The sequence below is a fragment of the Lipotes vexillifer genome, unplaced genomic scaffold, assembly GCF_000442215.2.
Source record: "Lipotes vexillifer unplaced genomic scaffold, Lipotes_vexillifer_v1.1 scaffold1077, whole genome shotgun sequence".
NCBI classification, from domain to species: Eukaryota; Metazoa; Chordata; class Mammalia; order Artiodactyla; family Lipotidae; genus Lipotes; species Lipotes vexillifer.
In genome coordinates this window covers 772,602-788,605 of record NW_006784237.1, presented here as the reverse complement: position 1 = coordinate 788,605, position 16,004 = coordinate 772,602, and the positions used below count along the sequence as shown (strand labels likewise).

Here is a 16,004-nt window from a genome sequence, read left to right as displayed (position 1 = left end):
TTTAACAGGCAAACTTTGTATTTTCAAGATCTTTAAGTAAAAGTTCTACAGGAATACTGTTCATATATAAAGATACTAACTTACCATACTTGTCTCGCAAGCCAACAGTACATCTAAAGACTCCACCAAAGGCAACATCTTCACCAAATATTACTGAAAAACAATGTTTAAAAAATACATTGTATTTAATAATCCCTAAGTGATACTAACAATGAGAAATAAGTAATTTAAATGTTTACATTTTCAATTAGAAAACAGGAATGGACCACAGATCTAAATCAAGGTTTCCCAATTTCGACATTAGGGACACTTTGGACTGGATAATTCTTTTGTTGTAGTGGCCTGTCCTGTGCATTGCAGACACAGAGCAGCACCCCCGGTCTCTATCCAGTGGATGACAGTGATCCCACACAGAGCTGTAACAGCCTGAAGTCTGTCTCCAGACATTATTAACTGTGAGGGGAGGAGGGGGGATTAAAATCCCCAGTTGAGAAAGAAACACGGATCTGGAATCTCATCTTGTTTTACCCATGAAGGAAATGAGGCCAGAAAAGTAGTAAAGTCACTTAACAAGTCAGAAAGCAAGAGGCAGACCTGTGACTCACACGCCAGGCTCCTGAGTCCCTGAGCAGCGTTTTTGTTTTTGTTGTTGTTGTTGTTGTTGTTGTTTTAAATACATGACATACAATGAGAGTCAGCAATCGAAGAGCTGAAGAAACAGCATTTCAAGCTGAGAGAACAGTCACAAATAGGAAAGCGGCAGATTGCGTGAAAGAGAAAGGAGGCAAGTATGACGGATGTAAGGAACGAGGCAAAGAATAGTATAGGTGAAAACTGAGGGGCGCCTCGTAGTAAGGCAAAGAGAACCAAACAACGGGTGTTCACAAAGCTGAATTCTAGTCCCATTAAGGCACCTCATCGGCTTCGTGGACCTCAAGAAAATAACTCACCCTTCTCTATGGGGCTATATCAGTCGTTCTCGTTCAAAACAAAGGAAGGTCTAACCATCTACTAGTCCAGCTCTCACTTCCTCCTAAAAATTAACCTGTTTTTCACTTGACCTTAAAACCAGAGATTCCCAGGTGGAAACCCAAGGTACACTAAATATACATAGGAAGTCAAGTCAGTCAAATTTAGAAAATACACAGTGGGACAACTGGCTTTACATTAATAATTTAATTTAATAAGATAAAGTTACTTATAAAGTTAATTACAAATATTAGCTATTTCCCAAAAAATCTTACAAGTTGAATGACAACGTATCCCAAAGGAAAGCACAGAATCAAACCTTCATTTTATAAATAGATAGCTGAACGAAGTGGTATTTTCCATTTTTTTCCTACATGCTAGAGAAACAGCAGTACATATTCCAAAAACCCAGAAGGTATTAATGTAATATAAGGACCACACATACTATGGGAGAAAGTTAACTTAATGATGCCAGATATACGTGCGAACTAATTCATAATAAGAGGATTAAAAAATGCGTTTGATATCATAATTTGATTATTTAGCCTTAAGCATTTGTTCAGGACTTTTAAAAATTTCAAGTAGATATAATGTTACCCATTGAGCTCCAGACAAATATTTCTAGCAAATCTACAATTCTGAATTAACACAACTACCACAGTCAAGCACAAAGGAAGTTTACCTGCAGTAGGATCTTTGGCCAGTGAGTTATCTAAGGCACTTGTTACTGCCTGGAAGAGATTCATTTTCTGAGTTTGCCCTGTGAAAATTAAAAAAAAAAAAATGTCATGCATTGTAAAATCTATAAAAAATAACCAGTTTCTTAACTGTTGATTAAAATTTAATTAAAGTCAAGGTAGATGGGACTTCCCTAGTGGCACAGTGGTTAAGAATCCGCCTGCCAATGCAGGGGACACAGGTTCAAGCCCTGGTCCAGGAAGATCCCACATGCCACGGAGCAACTAAGCCCGTGTGCCACAGCTACTGAGCCTGCACTCTAAGAGCCCTCGAGCCACAACTACTGAGACCATGTGCCACAACTACTGAGACCATGTGCCACAACTACTGAAGCCCACACGCTCTAGGACCCACGTGCCGCAACTACTGAGCCCGCATGCTGCAATTACTGAAGCCCATGCTGCCCAACAAGAGAAGTCGCCGCAATGAGAAGCCCACGCACTGCAACGAAGAGTAGACACCGCTCGCTGTAACTAGAGAAAGCCCACACGCAGCGAGACCCAGTGCAGCCAAAACAATTTAATTTAATTTAATTTAATTTAACAAAATAAATAAAATTTAAAAAAATTAAAGTCAAGGTAGAAAGGAAGGTACAGAATATATTACGCAAATTTACTGAATTATTTACAATGATGCAGGCTCTGTAGAGGATACAAAAGCAATACAAACTTTAAGACACTTGTTGAGGAGGCAAAATTTAAACATATTAAACAATTTAAAAACGAGTATAAAAAAAAGGAGGAAGGAACATGACAAAGTTGAACAAATGTGTGTAGACAATAAATAAAAGCTATGGAAAGTCAGAAAAGGGAAGCAGCCAGAGTGGTAGTGGTCTGGGAAGACGCCCTGGATGAATCTTAGGAACATAAGCCATAACAAATACACGTGACCAATGTCATGTGTTAAATGTGCCAATAAGAACAAATGGTCATGGGCCATAGAACAGTGAGGAAGGCTAAAAAAACTTCAGTGCCCAGAACTGCTGGTGTATGGAGAATTCTACAACCCCATGCCTAAGCACACCAGCTTGGCCCTTCCTATTATCCTATTGCTCAAGCAGAATCTCTGTGAGCCAATCTCTATCTCCCTAAATGGGTTGCTGAGAGGATTAAATGGAACAATACATGTAAAGCACTTAGAACAGTACCTGAGACAGTGAGCGCTGAATAAATATTAGCTATTAATTGTCAGAGTCTGGTCTGTGAATGTGTCCTGCATCTGGACCTTGGCATTATTCTGAATGGTATAAAGCTTTATGTGATAAAGTTCCAAATGTTGGAATTCAGAAATATTGTGATTTTAGGGCTTTGGTTTAAGCCTCGGTGCTGCCCAGTGCCCACAATCATCCCAGAACTGTAGGGTCAGATCATCCACAAAAGCACTACTCAGAGCAGAAAAGGCTTCTGCCTGAACCTTCTCTGATACACAGGACCCGTCTTCATGTTACTGCCTGATCTATGCACCTTAACCCATAGCCATGCTGATATCAAATCCCTCCAACACCTGCTGCCTATCCTGACTACTGGCCCATCTAACCTCTGTGAAGCCCAGTGGCCTGTGCATCCCAAAAACCAAGGTCTAATTCCCAGGGTGGGTCACAACCATGACTTCAACCCTGCAGCCAAGAGACACTAATCAGCCATCCTTTTCCTGGAGGCCCATCCCTGGAGTGCCCTGGCTCCACAGCAGGCTCTGACCTAGGACACCTGCAACCTTCCATCTTCCCGGCCTTCTGATTCTCTGTCCAGCTCTGGGCTCCCACCTGTCTCTGATCCCTTCCACACTGTTTAATACCCAGGCTACAGGTCTCGGCGATACCCAATCAGGTCTGCCCTGCTGCCCTCTGAGCCCAGAATAAAGCCTGGTTCTACTCTTATTTCTGGTGTAGAGAATGGGAATTTATTCAAGAAATCATTGTCATATCACCATCACACCCCATGTCCATAATTACTTCATAATTTATTTTTCTTAAAGACTAAGCCATTTAATAGATACTTTCTTTAAATCCTTCTCCATTCTATAAAAACTCTTAGAAGTGTTGACTGGTGCCCAGCATCAGATGATAATCGTTTAGGGTAAACTATTTTCCCAACCACCATGACATTCCCACTCCTTCACCTCTTTCATACATTTCCTAAAGTAAGACTTTTATCTAGGAAAATCTAATGAGGATTTTCATAGCTAAGTCTCTAGGGAGGATGAAACTGCCTAAACATCAAAACTGGTATTTATTTCAAGTCTGCTGACCATTTGAATTAATACTGAATGCCTCTAAGACATCTCATCACACTGCTGCTTGGCAAGTTTCCAGTAAGGAGAAAGCAAAGACTTTAATAATAAAAATCATACAGAGTGAATCTGAAAAGTATTGCTTGATAACCACAAAGAATTTGTTCATCTTGTATGAAAATAATTTACAAGTAAGGGTATCTAAAGGTTATATTTCCATGTGAACACAGAATCTTTCCCTCCTGAATACGTTTTTTTTCAAATAGAGTCAGAATTTTGGGGTTTTGGATTAACTGCTACTCTACCAGATGCTTTAAAAAGCTTTAAGTGACAATTTTTAGTAGAACAACATCTTCTTTTGATTCTTTTTTAATTTGCTGTGTGATTTATGGATGGGTCTGGAAGAAATCACAAGTTATTCAGAGGTAACATCATTGAAATATTTATTTTCCTTAGAATTACTTATTTTCCTGGGGGTTACACCAAAAACTATTGATAAAGTATGCCTAAAGTTCCCTCATGATAAGATAAGCACACCTGGAGCATGTCTAACCAAAACTGTGCCACTGGTAAGACCTTAAAAAGGAAAAAAGAAAAAGGTCTATGAACACCACCACAAAATTATTAAACCCAGTTGCCAAATCACACAATTACCAGTATCAATAACTGGCTGCAAAATTTCAAAGCCAGACTGACGACTCTTCTTTTCCAAGATAAAAAGTTATAACAAAATAAACATACACAGCGTGCAATTTCCCAAGCCAAGGATGCAAGCTAAAGGGTACCCATTGGTAAAATGGGGTTTTATGGTTGGAAATGAGCTGCTTACTCAAAACTGTCCTAAGTAGAACACTGTGAAAAACCGGGTCACCATCTGGCCAGTAGGCACATGAAAAGATCTCAACTTCGCTAATTATTAGAGAAATGCAAATCAAAACTACAATGCGGTATCACCTCACACCAGTCAGAATGGCCATCATTAAAAAGTCTACAAATAATTAATGCTGGAGAGGGTGTGGAGAAAAGGGAACCCTCCTACACTGTTGGTGGCAATGTAAATTGGTGCAGCCACTATGGAGAACAATACGGTGGTTCCTTAAAAAACTAAAAATAGGGCTTCCCTGGTGGCGCAGTGGTTGAGAGTCCGCCTGCCGATGCAGGGGACACAGCTTCGTGCCCCGGTACAGGAGGATCCCACATGCTGCGAAGCAGCTGGGCCCATGAGCCATGGCCGCTGAGCCTGTGCGTCCAGAGCCTGTGCTCTGCAACGGGAGAGGCCACAACAGTGAGAGGTCTGCGTACTGCAAAAAAAAAAAAAAAAAAAAACTAAAAATAGAACTACCATGTGATCCTACAGTCCCACTCCTGGGCATACATCCAGAGAAAACTCTAATTTGAAAAGATACAGGCACCCCAATGTTCATAGCAGCACTATTTACAACAGCCAAGACATGGAAGCAACCTGAATGCCCATCAACAGAGGAATGGATAAAGAAGATGTGGTACATATATAAAATGGAATAGTACTCAGCCATAAAAAAGAATGAAATAATGCCATTTTCAGCAACATGGATCGACCTAGAGATTATCATACTAAGTGAAGTCAGTCAGAAAGAGAAAGACAAATATCACATGCTATCAGTTATATGTGGAATCTAAAATATGCTACAAATGAACTTATTTACAAAACAGAAATAGACTCACAAAGAAAACAAACTTATGGTTACCAAAGTGGAGGGGGGGATAAGTTAGGAGTAGACAGCAGATACAAACTACTATATATAAAATAGATAAACAACAAGGTCCTACTGTATAGCATAGGGAACAATATTCAATATCCTGTAATAAACCATAATGGAAAAGAATAATTTTTTTTAATTTTAAATACAAAATTTAAAAAACCAGGTCATCATCATTGCTGCAAAGACAAAGTGGCATGTTGCTGGGATGTAAGGGACACAATAGAACACAAGGGGGCAGGGGTTCTTAACTGCCTTTGGTCAGAGCTATGTGCTCCGCCCTTACAACAGTATCTGACACGCAATAGGTGCTCAATAAATATTTGTTGAGTGAACAGCTGAACAAATAAACCTATGAGGCTGTTTCTTAAAAATTAAAAAACAGACAAAGCAAATTGTTCATCAACCACTTAAAAACAAAGGAATGGGATAGGAAAAAATCTACCAATGTGACAATTCAAAGACAAATTCCAGGCCAAGGGGAGTGGGGGAGAGGTAGCACTGCAGTACCAATCTGAGGAGCAGAGTAACTATGCCATATGCAGCATGGGGTAGCACTGAAGGGAGAGAGAGGCCATCAGCAGAGCTAGAGCACCTGAGATTTAATGGGTCACACGGGTGCCCCAGGAGCAGTGTCCAGAAATAATCCAGGTCAACAGCAGCCCATGTTGACAGTAAGTGTATCTACACTTAGACCCCGAACAAATACAAATAAATACACAGCTAAGACGTGGATTAGGGTCTACTTCGGGAAACGAAGCTTCCACCAACACATCCAGCTCTGGTTCTGCTCTGGGCTGCCTGGTCCCTGGTTGGAGGCCTGTGTATCACAGCCCCTCCTCGTTGTGTGCAGTGCCTGACACATACATGACAAGCAGTACACGCCTGCTGAAGCATGACGAATGTGTGATTTCCATGGCATAATCTGGCATGAACCACACTGTAAAATGGGAGGATGCCTAAGAAGCTACCTGTTTTCCCCCAACAAAACCTCTTCCACCCCTCCGGATACCCTACTCTCCGGGAATCTTTTGCTAGGAGCCACGTATATACCTCTACCCCATTCTAACCCCTATTAAAGGGTGTCTCGACCTCTACCCCATAAAGTAAGTTTCGGGGAGAATCCAAGTAACAGGGACAGAACATTTTATATTGAAATGTAAATGAAGGGTCTCTAAACGCAAATGCCTTTTGAAGGTGCCCGTGTTACTGCATATCCACGAAAAGGAAGAAATTAACAGTTCGGGGTGAGGTGGGCTCATGCTAACATCTGCCAAGGGATGATGCCCATGGTATGACAACCTGCAGCGCTTCCCTTACCTCTGCTGGCCCTAATCTACTCAGTCTCTATGATTTTTAAATCCATCTATATGCTGGTTACTCACAAATGGGTCTCTCCAATCCAGACCTCTCCTCTGTGTTCTTGGCTTTTATAACCAACAGCCATCAGTTCTCCACTTGGGTGTCTTGGGCTTTTCTAACTCAACCAGCACAGAACTGAACTCTTGACGCCCACTCCCAAAACCAGTCTTTCCACTTTAAAAACCACACTAGATGGCACCCAGGTGCCCAAGCCAGAAACCAAGGAGGTATCCTTGAATGTCTTCCTTTTATCCATTTTTCGTATCTAATCCCCTAAATCCTACTTCCAAATATATGACTTCCAAAGTAAAGCTTAAAATGCAGCACGACTGTGTCCTATTTCCAGAACTTACCAACATTCTCCTGTTCAGGAAACCACCTCCTAGTGGCCTGTCTTAGCTCTGGCTGCTGTAACAAAATGCCATAAAACCATAGTTTGGATGGTTTAAACAACAGAAATTGATTTCTCACCATTCTGGAGGTTGGGAAGTTCAAGATCAAGGTGAGTTCCCAGTGAGGACCCTCTTCCTGGTTTGCATCTTCTGGCTATATCCTCACATGGTGGACAGAGAGAGATAATCTCTCTGCATCTCTTTTTATAAAGGCTCTAATCCTATTCATGAAGACTCCGCCCTCATGACCTAATCACCTCCCAATGGCCCCACCTACAAACACCATCACACTGGGGATTTGGGCTTCGACACATGAATTTAGGGTGTGTATAAACATTCAGGCCACAGTACCGCTTCCCCATTTCTACTCTTCACGCCTCCACATCATTCATCAGAGAGCTCTATAATGAGTCCTAAAAGACAAAGCAAGTCACGTTATTCCTCTGCTCAAAATCCTCCAGAGGCCTCCGAATGCTCCTGGAATAAAGCCCCCCTCTCACCACGTCCACCAGGTCCCGCTCGATCTCATCCCTGCCCACCATGAGTCCCATTCCGCACCACTGTCCCCAAAGCTCAGTGCCACCAACACGGGCTCCCTGCCCCCTCAGAACCTTCACTGTTGATCCCTCTGCCCAGCACCCTCTTCACACCTCCTTGGATGCTCCCTTCTGACCCCTTAGTGCTTCGTTAAATGTTACCTCTTCTTAGGACCCTTGCCAGATCTGTTTTTCTCTTCCCAGCACCTGAACATTTCCTTCGGGCCGCTTATTACAATGGGGGTTGATTTAAGTGTGCATTTGCTTGCTATTTTTTGTCCATCTCCTCCATGAGGCTTCAGATTCCATGAGGACAAGCCCAGACTCATATCTTTAAGCACGTATCACAGAGTTTGGCATCCGGGAGAAAATTTAAATGCACAGAATAAATGAATAAACAAACCCACACATATACACAATGCCCGAAATCAGGGTCAGGGAGAGGCCCGGATGTGAAGTTCGGGGAGCAACAGTGTAATGAAGGGAGCGAACACACTGCCATAGGCAGGCCTGGCCTGGCATCTGATATGCCACTTACTCCCTATGTGACTTTGAGAAAGTTATTTAACCACCGACATTCAGCTTCCTCCGCTACAAAACAGGGATAATAATATTTAATGGGTAGGGCTATTGTAAGAATTCAGTGAGATAACTACTATCAAATGTCCCAATACTTAGGGAGCATCTACTCTGCACCGGTTACCTTCCCTCTCCCCTAATTAGGGAGACCTTTCTAGCACAATGAGTGCCAGGCACCAGTAATTGTATGGATTATCTTATTGAGTGCCCCCAGCGACCCTCTGAGGCAGTACAAATGAGGGAAAAAAAGCTTATGAAGACTAATACACATGGCCAATGTCACAATGCTAAGTTGTAAAGTGCGGCTCAAATTCTCTATCACAGCACTATTACTTGAGGATTAAATGAATCGATACATGCAAGGCACCCAGAATAGCATCTGGCACACGGTGAGCACTGATCAAAGTGTCCGCTGTCATCGTTATCTTCATTCTGTGGGGTACCACGAGAGGTTTGGATGAGCAATGATAAAGTCAGTCAGAACAGGAAACACAGAGTAAGAGGAGAAAAGAAGGACATTCATTGAGGGCAATTCTAAAAAAGATGAGGAAAAGAGACCTGGAGAGAATTCTCTGGCCCCAAGGGCTTCTACCTGTGACGTAGTTGTTTTGGCGCCAGATCAGAACTCAGACCACCCTACCTCACTCATAGTGTTCTATTCCGTCAACACTGCCAATGCTAGAGACTGAATGTTTGTGTCCCCCCAAATGCAGATGTTGAAACTTAATTCCCAACGTGATGGTATTTGGACGTGGGGCCTTTGGGAGGTGAGTATGTCATGAGGGTGGAGCCCTCATGAATAGGATTAGTGCAGTTACAAAAGAGACCCCAGAAAGCTCTCTCACCCCTTCCACTATGTGAGGACACAGTGAGAAGATGGCTAAGAACCAAGAAGCAGACCCTCACCGGACACTGAATCATCTGCCAGTGCTTTGATCTTGGACTTCCAGAACTATAAGAAATAAATTTCTGTTGTTTATAAGCCACCCAGTCTATTGGCATTTTTTTTAAATAAATTTATTTATTTATTTATTTTTGGCTGTGTTGGATCTTCGTTTCTGTGCACAGGCTTTCTCTAGTTGCGCCGAGCAGGGGCTACTCTTCATCGCGGTGCGTGGGCTTCTCATTGTCGTGGCTTCTATTGCTGTGGAGCACAGGCTCTAGACACGCAGGCTCAGTAGTTGTGGCTCACAGGCTTAGTTGCTCCGCAGCATGTGGGATCTTCCCAGACCAGGGCTCGAACCCGTGTCCCCTGCATTGGCAGGCAGATTCTTAACCACTGCGCCACCAGGGAAGCCCTATTGGCATTTTTGTTACAGCAGCCCAAAAGGACTAAGACATCTCAACACATCCAAAATTTAAGTCACCCTCTCCCTCTCTGAAAACGTGCTTCTCCTCTGCCATCCCTCATTTCTATCAGTGCAACCACCACTTGACCATCCTTTCAGCCTCCCAGGTTGAAAATGTCAAGTCACCTTCGATACACCTTCCCCTGACTGAGCCCCTGCATGCAAAACAGTGCCAGATCCTCCCAAACATGCAACCATTTCCACTGACACTCACCAAGTTCAAGCTTCTCATGTGGACACTTACAATCTCTCTCTGACGAATCTCTCTGCCTCTTTACCTTCCCTTCACCAAGCCATTCTATAAACTTGCCCAGTAATATAACACAAGGACATCTCAGGTCACTTTCTTGCCTAAAAACAGTCAATGGCCCTCCACCGCCCACATCTGAAACTATACATAATGCACTGGCGCAGTGAAAGGCACGTTAGAGATACTCAATCTTTTCTCCTCCCCAACCTTTATTCTAGGTTTAGAGGCCTCCATTTACTTGTCCTAACTTGTTTCCCACCCATTTTTGTTCTCTCCCAAATAAACTCACTACTTCCTGTTCCTCATATAAACTCCATGCTTTCTAACCTCTCTTTGCTTACACTGTTCCCAACCCTAAAAATTCTAATACTGGCAAGAAGGCCGTCATCCCATAATACAAAGATTCATTATGCCGTTGATCTTTGAAAGCTGCCTACTGTCCCCTATACAGGACATCCCCAACCACAGTGGCCTTCTCGACTCCTACAGCACATCTCACCCCACCTCAGGGCCTTCACCCTTGCTCGTCCTTGTTTCTTCCTGGAAAACAAACTTCCACTCTGGTCCTTGCAGAGGTGATTCCTTTATCAATCCTCACCGTGCAGCTTAAATGTCACCTTCTCAGAGTTGACCATGACCGCCACTCTGTTTAAGGAGTCCCTTTCATGTGTCAAAATAACCAAAATAAAAGTTATCTGTAGCACACATGAAAGGCAGAGAGACAGTAACACAGAAAGGCAGAGAGAGAATAAGTATCTTCATTAGTATCTTTAACACACAAAACGTTAGTACAACAGTAGTGTGGTAGACTTTGGCGTTAGACACATCTCAGTTCAAATTCTTATGCTACTAATGGGACTCGGGCAGGCCACCAGCATCTCTACGCCTCAATTTTCTCATCTGTAAAATGAGCATAATATTCTCCAGCTCACAAGGTTACTGTGACAATTACAGACTGATGTCTACCACAACACCTGGAACAGAGCAGCTGCTCAAGAATGGCAGACAGTATTAGCACTGAGAGAAGAAATAACCCCGCGTACAATTTTTAAAATACACAAAATACCCGAGTGTGTGTGTGTGTGTGTGTGTGCGCGTGCGCCCTGCAGTCACACTCACACGCATGAGCACATACGATTCTGACACCAATTCCAAAGTGCATGTGTCTTTTTAACACATCACCAAGCAAGTCTGCAACACCAGCTGGGTGTCCTATAATTCATCTCAACTCCTACAGATTAAGGGCTCAGCCCTACAAGACCGCCCCTCCCCCAATTCAGATGCCAACACCAAGTGAGGTTGTCACCTGTGCTTCTGACTGACCAGCTTAAGATGGGAGGTTCCCACAGCTCCTCCTTGGGTTTGATTAATTTGCTAGAGCAGTGCACAGAACCCAGAAACATTTTACTTACTAGATCACTGGTTTATTATAACTATAATAAACTATATATAACTCAGGAGCAGCCAGATGGAAGAGCTGCATAGAGCAAGGTGTGTGGGAGAAGGTGAGGCGCTTCCCTGCTCTCTGAGAATGCCACTCTCTCAGAAGCTGTCTGTTTGGCGGGGGGCGGGGGGGAGGATTAATTTTTAATTTTTATTGTTTTTGGCCACACTGCGCGGCTTGTGGGATCTTAGTTCCCCAACCAGGGATCAAACCCAGGCTCTTGGCAGCGAAAGCAAGAGTCCTAGCCATTGGACCACCAGGGATTTCCCTCTCCGAAGCCATCTGAACCCTGTCCTTTGAAGTTTTAGGAAGACTTCCCTAGGCATGATTGATTAAATCATTCGCCATTGGCAATCCACTGACCTGGAGGTCCCCCTACCCTCCCCAGAGGTCAGAAGGGTGGGACTGAAAGTTCCAAACCTCTAAGCACATGGGTCACCAGCCCCCATCCTTAGGTGACTTAGGGGCTTACCAAAAGTCAACAGTAACATAACTAAAGACACCTTTATTGCTCTCATCATGGGAATTTTCAAGAGTTCTGTGCCAGGAACAGAACAAAGACCAACTATGTATTTCTTACTACAAATCACAGTATCACAGTACACCTGTGATTTTAGCACGACACCAAGTACTCACACTCTCACACCGCAAATAGAAGTATGAACTGGTAATTTGAACTATGCATTAAAAAACCATTAAAGTGTTCATATCTTCGAATCAGAAATCTCATCCCTCGGACTTTATCCTAAAGAAACTATCTCAGATACAGTAAAAGATACCTGAAATGTTTCTATCTGCATTATTTACAACACAGCAAAACTGTAACAACAAAAGCATAAAGGTAATTATTAAAAGTTTCCATTTACTTACCGAGTGCTTCTTAGTAGTCAAAGACTGTGGTAAGTACATTATGCACGTTATCCTTATTTAGTCCTCATAACACCCTTCCAAATTATATATTATTAACTCCTTATAAAGAAATTGAGGCTCATGGAGGCTAAGTGATGAGTTTAATGTTACAGGTAACAGTGTGAAGATGGAACCTAGCCCAATCTGATTTTAGAGCCAAGATTTTAACCACTGAATTATACAGTGTTTCTGCTCGACGGAACATGTCGTTTTTTTCTTTTTTCTTTTTTTTTTTTGGCCATGCTACATGGCTTGTGGGATCTTAGTCTCCCAACCAGAACCTGGGCACTCGGCAATGAAAACACGGAGTCCTAACCACTGGACGGCCCAGGGAATTCCCAGAACATGTCTTCTTCCAAAGAAGGTTATAAAAACTATATAACAATATGGGAAAATGCTTCTGATTAAATAATGCAAGTTGTATCTGTATTAAAACTACAATTAGGAGAAACTTTTATTCCACTCATTTTATTAGTGGAATACATTAATTCCACTAAACTGAAAGGAAATACTTAAAGGATACACCCCAAAATATTAGCAATACTTACAGTGGTGGGTGGTGAGATTACTTTCTTTTTTTGCTTTTTTCTATTATCCAAAATATCTGTGATATGCTTTTATTATTGTTATAATAAGAACAAACATTTTATTATCATTTTACTCAAGTTTTAGTCATTTCATAATTATGGAAGGAGGTTAAGAAGACCTATGCTCTATTTCTCAAGTATAGGGCTAAAGTTTCTTTGCTTTGAAGCCAGAATTCGAGGTCCATCTTGTTGAACAGAAAAAGTTGCTATTCGCCTTTATGGTGTCTACTAACTATTTCACAAAACTGGAACACCTCTTAGTAAATAGTTTCCAGATGCAGTTTAGCACATTGTTTAGAATGGAAGCTCTGGAATCTGAACAGATTCCAAAGCTGATGCTACCACTAACTTATCTGTGTAATCCAGGACAAACCATCTCAAGACCTCATTTAACTTAACTGAAAAATGGGAATAACAACATTACCTACCTCTTAAGGTTGTCCTAAGCATCAAATGAGAGGATGAATGTAAACTTCTCAGCCCATGCCTGCCTGTGGTAAGTGCTCAATAAATGTTCATTTTTATTACTCACAAGCAAATACTGGCACACTTCCCAAAGTGTCAGCTCTAGCATGTGAGAAGTTATTAGCCGAGGAAAAGGTAGCTGTTTTCTCATTGTTTCCAATGTTCTGATGATAGACACTGGATCTTTTGGAGATTACAGAAAACTCGCAGAAGAAACCGTAAATGTCTTGCAACTGTCATACCGTGAAGCGTGAGAGGTGCTACGTGTCTGCTGCCGTTGGAAGCACTTGAAGGCTTCCTCTGCCCATCACCTACATCATCACCTACATCGCTTACCCCTCCTTGGCTAAGTGGCAGCCTAGCCCAGCACAGGCTTAGTACTAGGCTCAGATAGGAAGCTGGATGCTTTCTGTGACCTTGGGGAAATCAATTCAGTTACTTTAGTCCCTCCGTTTTATCTTACCTACTAAAGCAAAAAAGGGGGGAGGGGCGCTTTTTTTTTTTTTAACATACCGATGCCTGTAGTTTGTGGCCCAGCAATGGGCAAGCTGGGACAACTCTGGAGGTCGGGGGGCACTTGGGAAAGCAAGGATAGAGAGTGGAGAAAGGGAGGCTGTCCCTGGCACCACCCCTCCACCCCCAGGCCCTTGCACACCTGGTGTGCCTTGTCACCCATCTCGAGGGTGCCGAGGGGCTGCCTCTCGAGGGTTGAGCAGTCACAAAAATGGAGCAAGGAGGAAATCACAGTCAGACCCTAAGGTAGAACAAGGCTCCGGAGGGCAAGGCAGGGATTATGCCGAGACGCAAGGAGGTCAGCCCGCCGGACCCCGCCCAGAACAGGCAGGGCGGCACCCGTTATGACCTCCCGCGGGCCTGGGAGTCTGGGTTGCGCGGGAGCGGACAGGGCAGCCCCTAGCTTACCGTACTCCAGCGGCTCCGGGTCAGGCTGGAAAGTGAAGTGAGCCACCTGCCGCCTCTGGGCCGCATCCCCGTCGGCCGAGGTGGGCTGCAGGAAGCCCCGCGGCAGCCCCGCGCCACGCAGCCGACGCCAGTGTCCCTCGGCCCCGGCCGCGCGGAGCCGCAGTAGCCTGCCCGCTGTCGCCGCCGTCGCCGCCATCCCCACTCGCCGCCGGGGTTTGCAGGCTGCGCCGCGGCCCGCTGCCGGCAGGGAGGGCGGAGCGCCGAGGCGGCTTCCACACTGGGTGGACCGAAGGGGCGGCCCCGTGAAGCGAACCAATCGGAGCTCGGAATTCGGGGGTGGGGAAGGCGACGAGAAGAGCCAGCAGTATTTGCCCGTTGTGCGCATGCGGAAAAGGGGCAGGTGCGCTCCAATGAGAATTGTTTCTGGCGGCGGAGTCCTCCCAGTGTCTGCTGCCAGGGCCCGGGAGCTCAACGCGGTTCTGCGAAGTTCCACGCTTTACCTGGGTTTGTTGTTTTCCAACGTCATCTGCATTGTGAGGTTCCGATGGCTTTTCCATTTTAAGATTTATGTTTTCTTTTGAAATGTAACCCTTTTTTATCCTCTCCTGTTCTTTACCTTTATTACCCTGTAAGTAAGGGATGTAAAGTGTTACCGATTGGCATTGGTTACTGGTTTTGAGTTTCAGAACCCTGCGGGAATCGCTGCTCTAAACCTCCGCTCTTTAGTCAAACCCTCCCTGAGTATTTAATTAGTTTGTATAGATTTTTATTGATTTTGTTTTTCTGGATTTAAATGAGAGTGAAAGAGGTAAATTTAGATTTCATCCTGCAAAATCCACTTAATACGAATTCGGATGCATTTTTGCCCAGGTACAGTGAAAATACCTGATTAGCTTAGAAACCTGGAGAATTTGAGAATTCATTAATTTACGTTTAAAATAATCAACTTTGTAAATTTTCCTTTTAAAAATTCAGATGTTTAAAAGGATACCTACTCTGCCCATGAGTTTACAAATTATAGCAAAATATGATAGAAACAAGAATGAAAGTGTTTCCATCAGTTGAAGGTGGGAAAAGACGGGCCCAAAACAATATGAAGAAGGAAGAGGGAGAAAGAATGTCTCCTGCTGCTATTCCTGGCCTCCCAATCCATACTTGGTTTTGCAAGGAGGCAAAGGACAAGAGAGAAGAAATGGGGTGAAAGGAGAGACAAAGAGATGCACCAGCTGCCTGTTTTCTGATTGGGATTAAGAGACAGGAATTTAAAACTGCCCAAAGGAGAATCAGAATTCTGTCTCCATTATTCCTACTCCCACGTAAGCCCCCAAATTTAACATTTCGGGGATTTTTAATCTTGTCTTTTGTTTCGTTCACCTCCTCTGTTTCATGGTGTGTGTGTGTGCGTGTGTACACGTGCGCGTGCATGCGTGCTGTATTATGTCTTTTATTTTTATGTGAGTGAAGGATTTTTTAATTTAATTTTAATGAAGGAGGGGGTAACAAAATTAAATTACATTTACATAGTCAAAATTTAA

General features: G+C 43.4%; 1 protein-coding gene across 1 annotated transcript in view; it reads right to left on the bottom strand.

Annotated features, from left to right (window-relative positions):
• The window catches only part of BCKDHB (branched chain keto acid dehydrogenase E1 subunit beta), a 239,140-nt gene extending 224,435 nt beyond the window's left edge, over positions 1–14,705 (bottom strand). Inside the window, exons 1-3 of the mRNA XM_007456624.1 lie at positions 14,470–14,705; positions 1,652–1,729; positions 85–153 (exon numbers count right to left, since the gene is read on the bottom strand). Coding sequence (XP_007456686.1) covers positions 85–153; positions 1,652–1,729; positions 14,470–14,665 — 343 coding nt within the window. The 5' untranslated portion in view covers positions 14,666–14,705. The remainder of the gene's footprint in view (positions 1–84; positions 154–1,651; positions 1,730–14,469) is intronic.
• Positions 14,706–16,004: the final 1,299 nt, after the last annotated feature.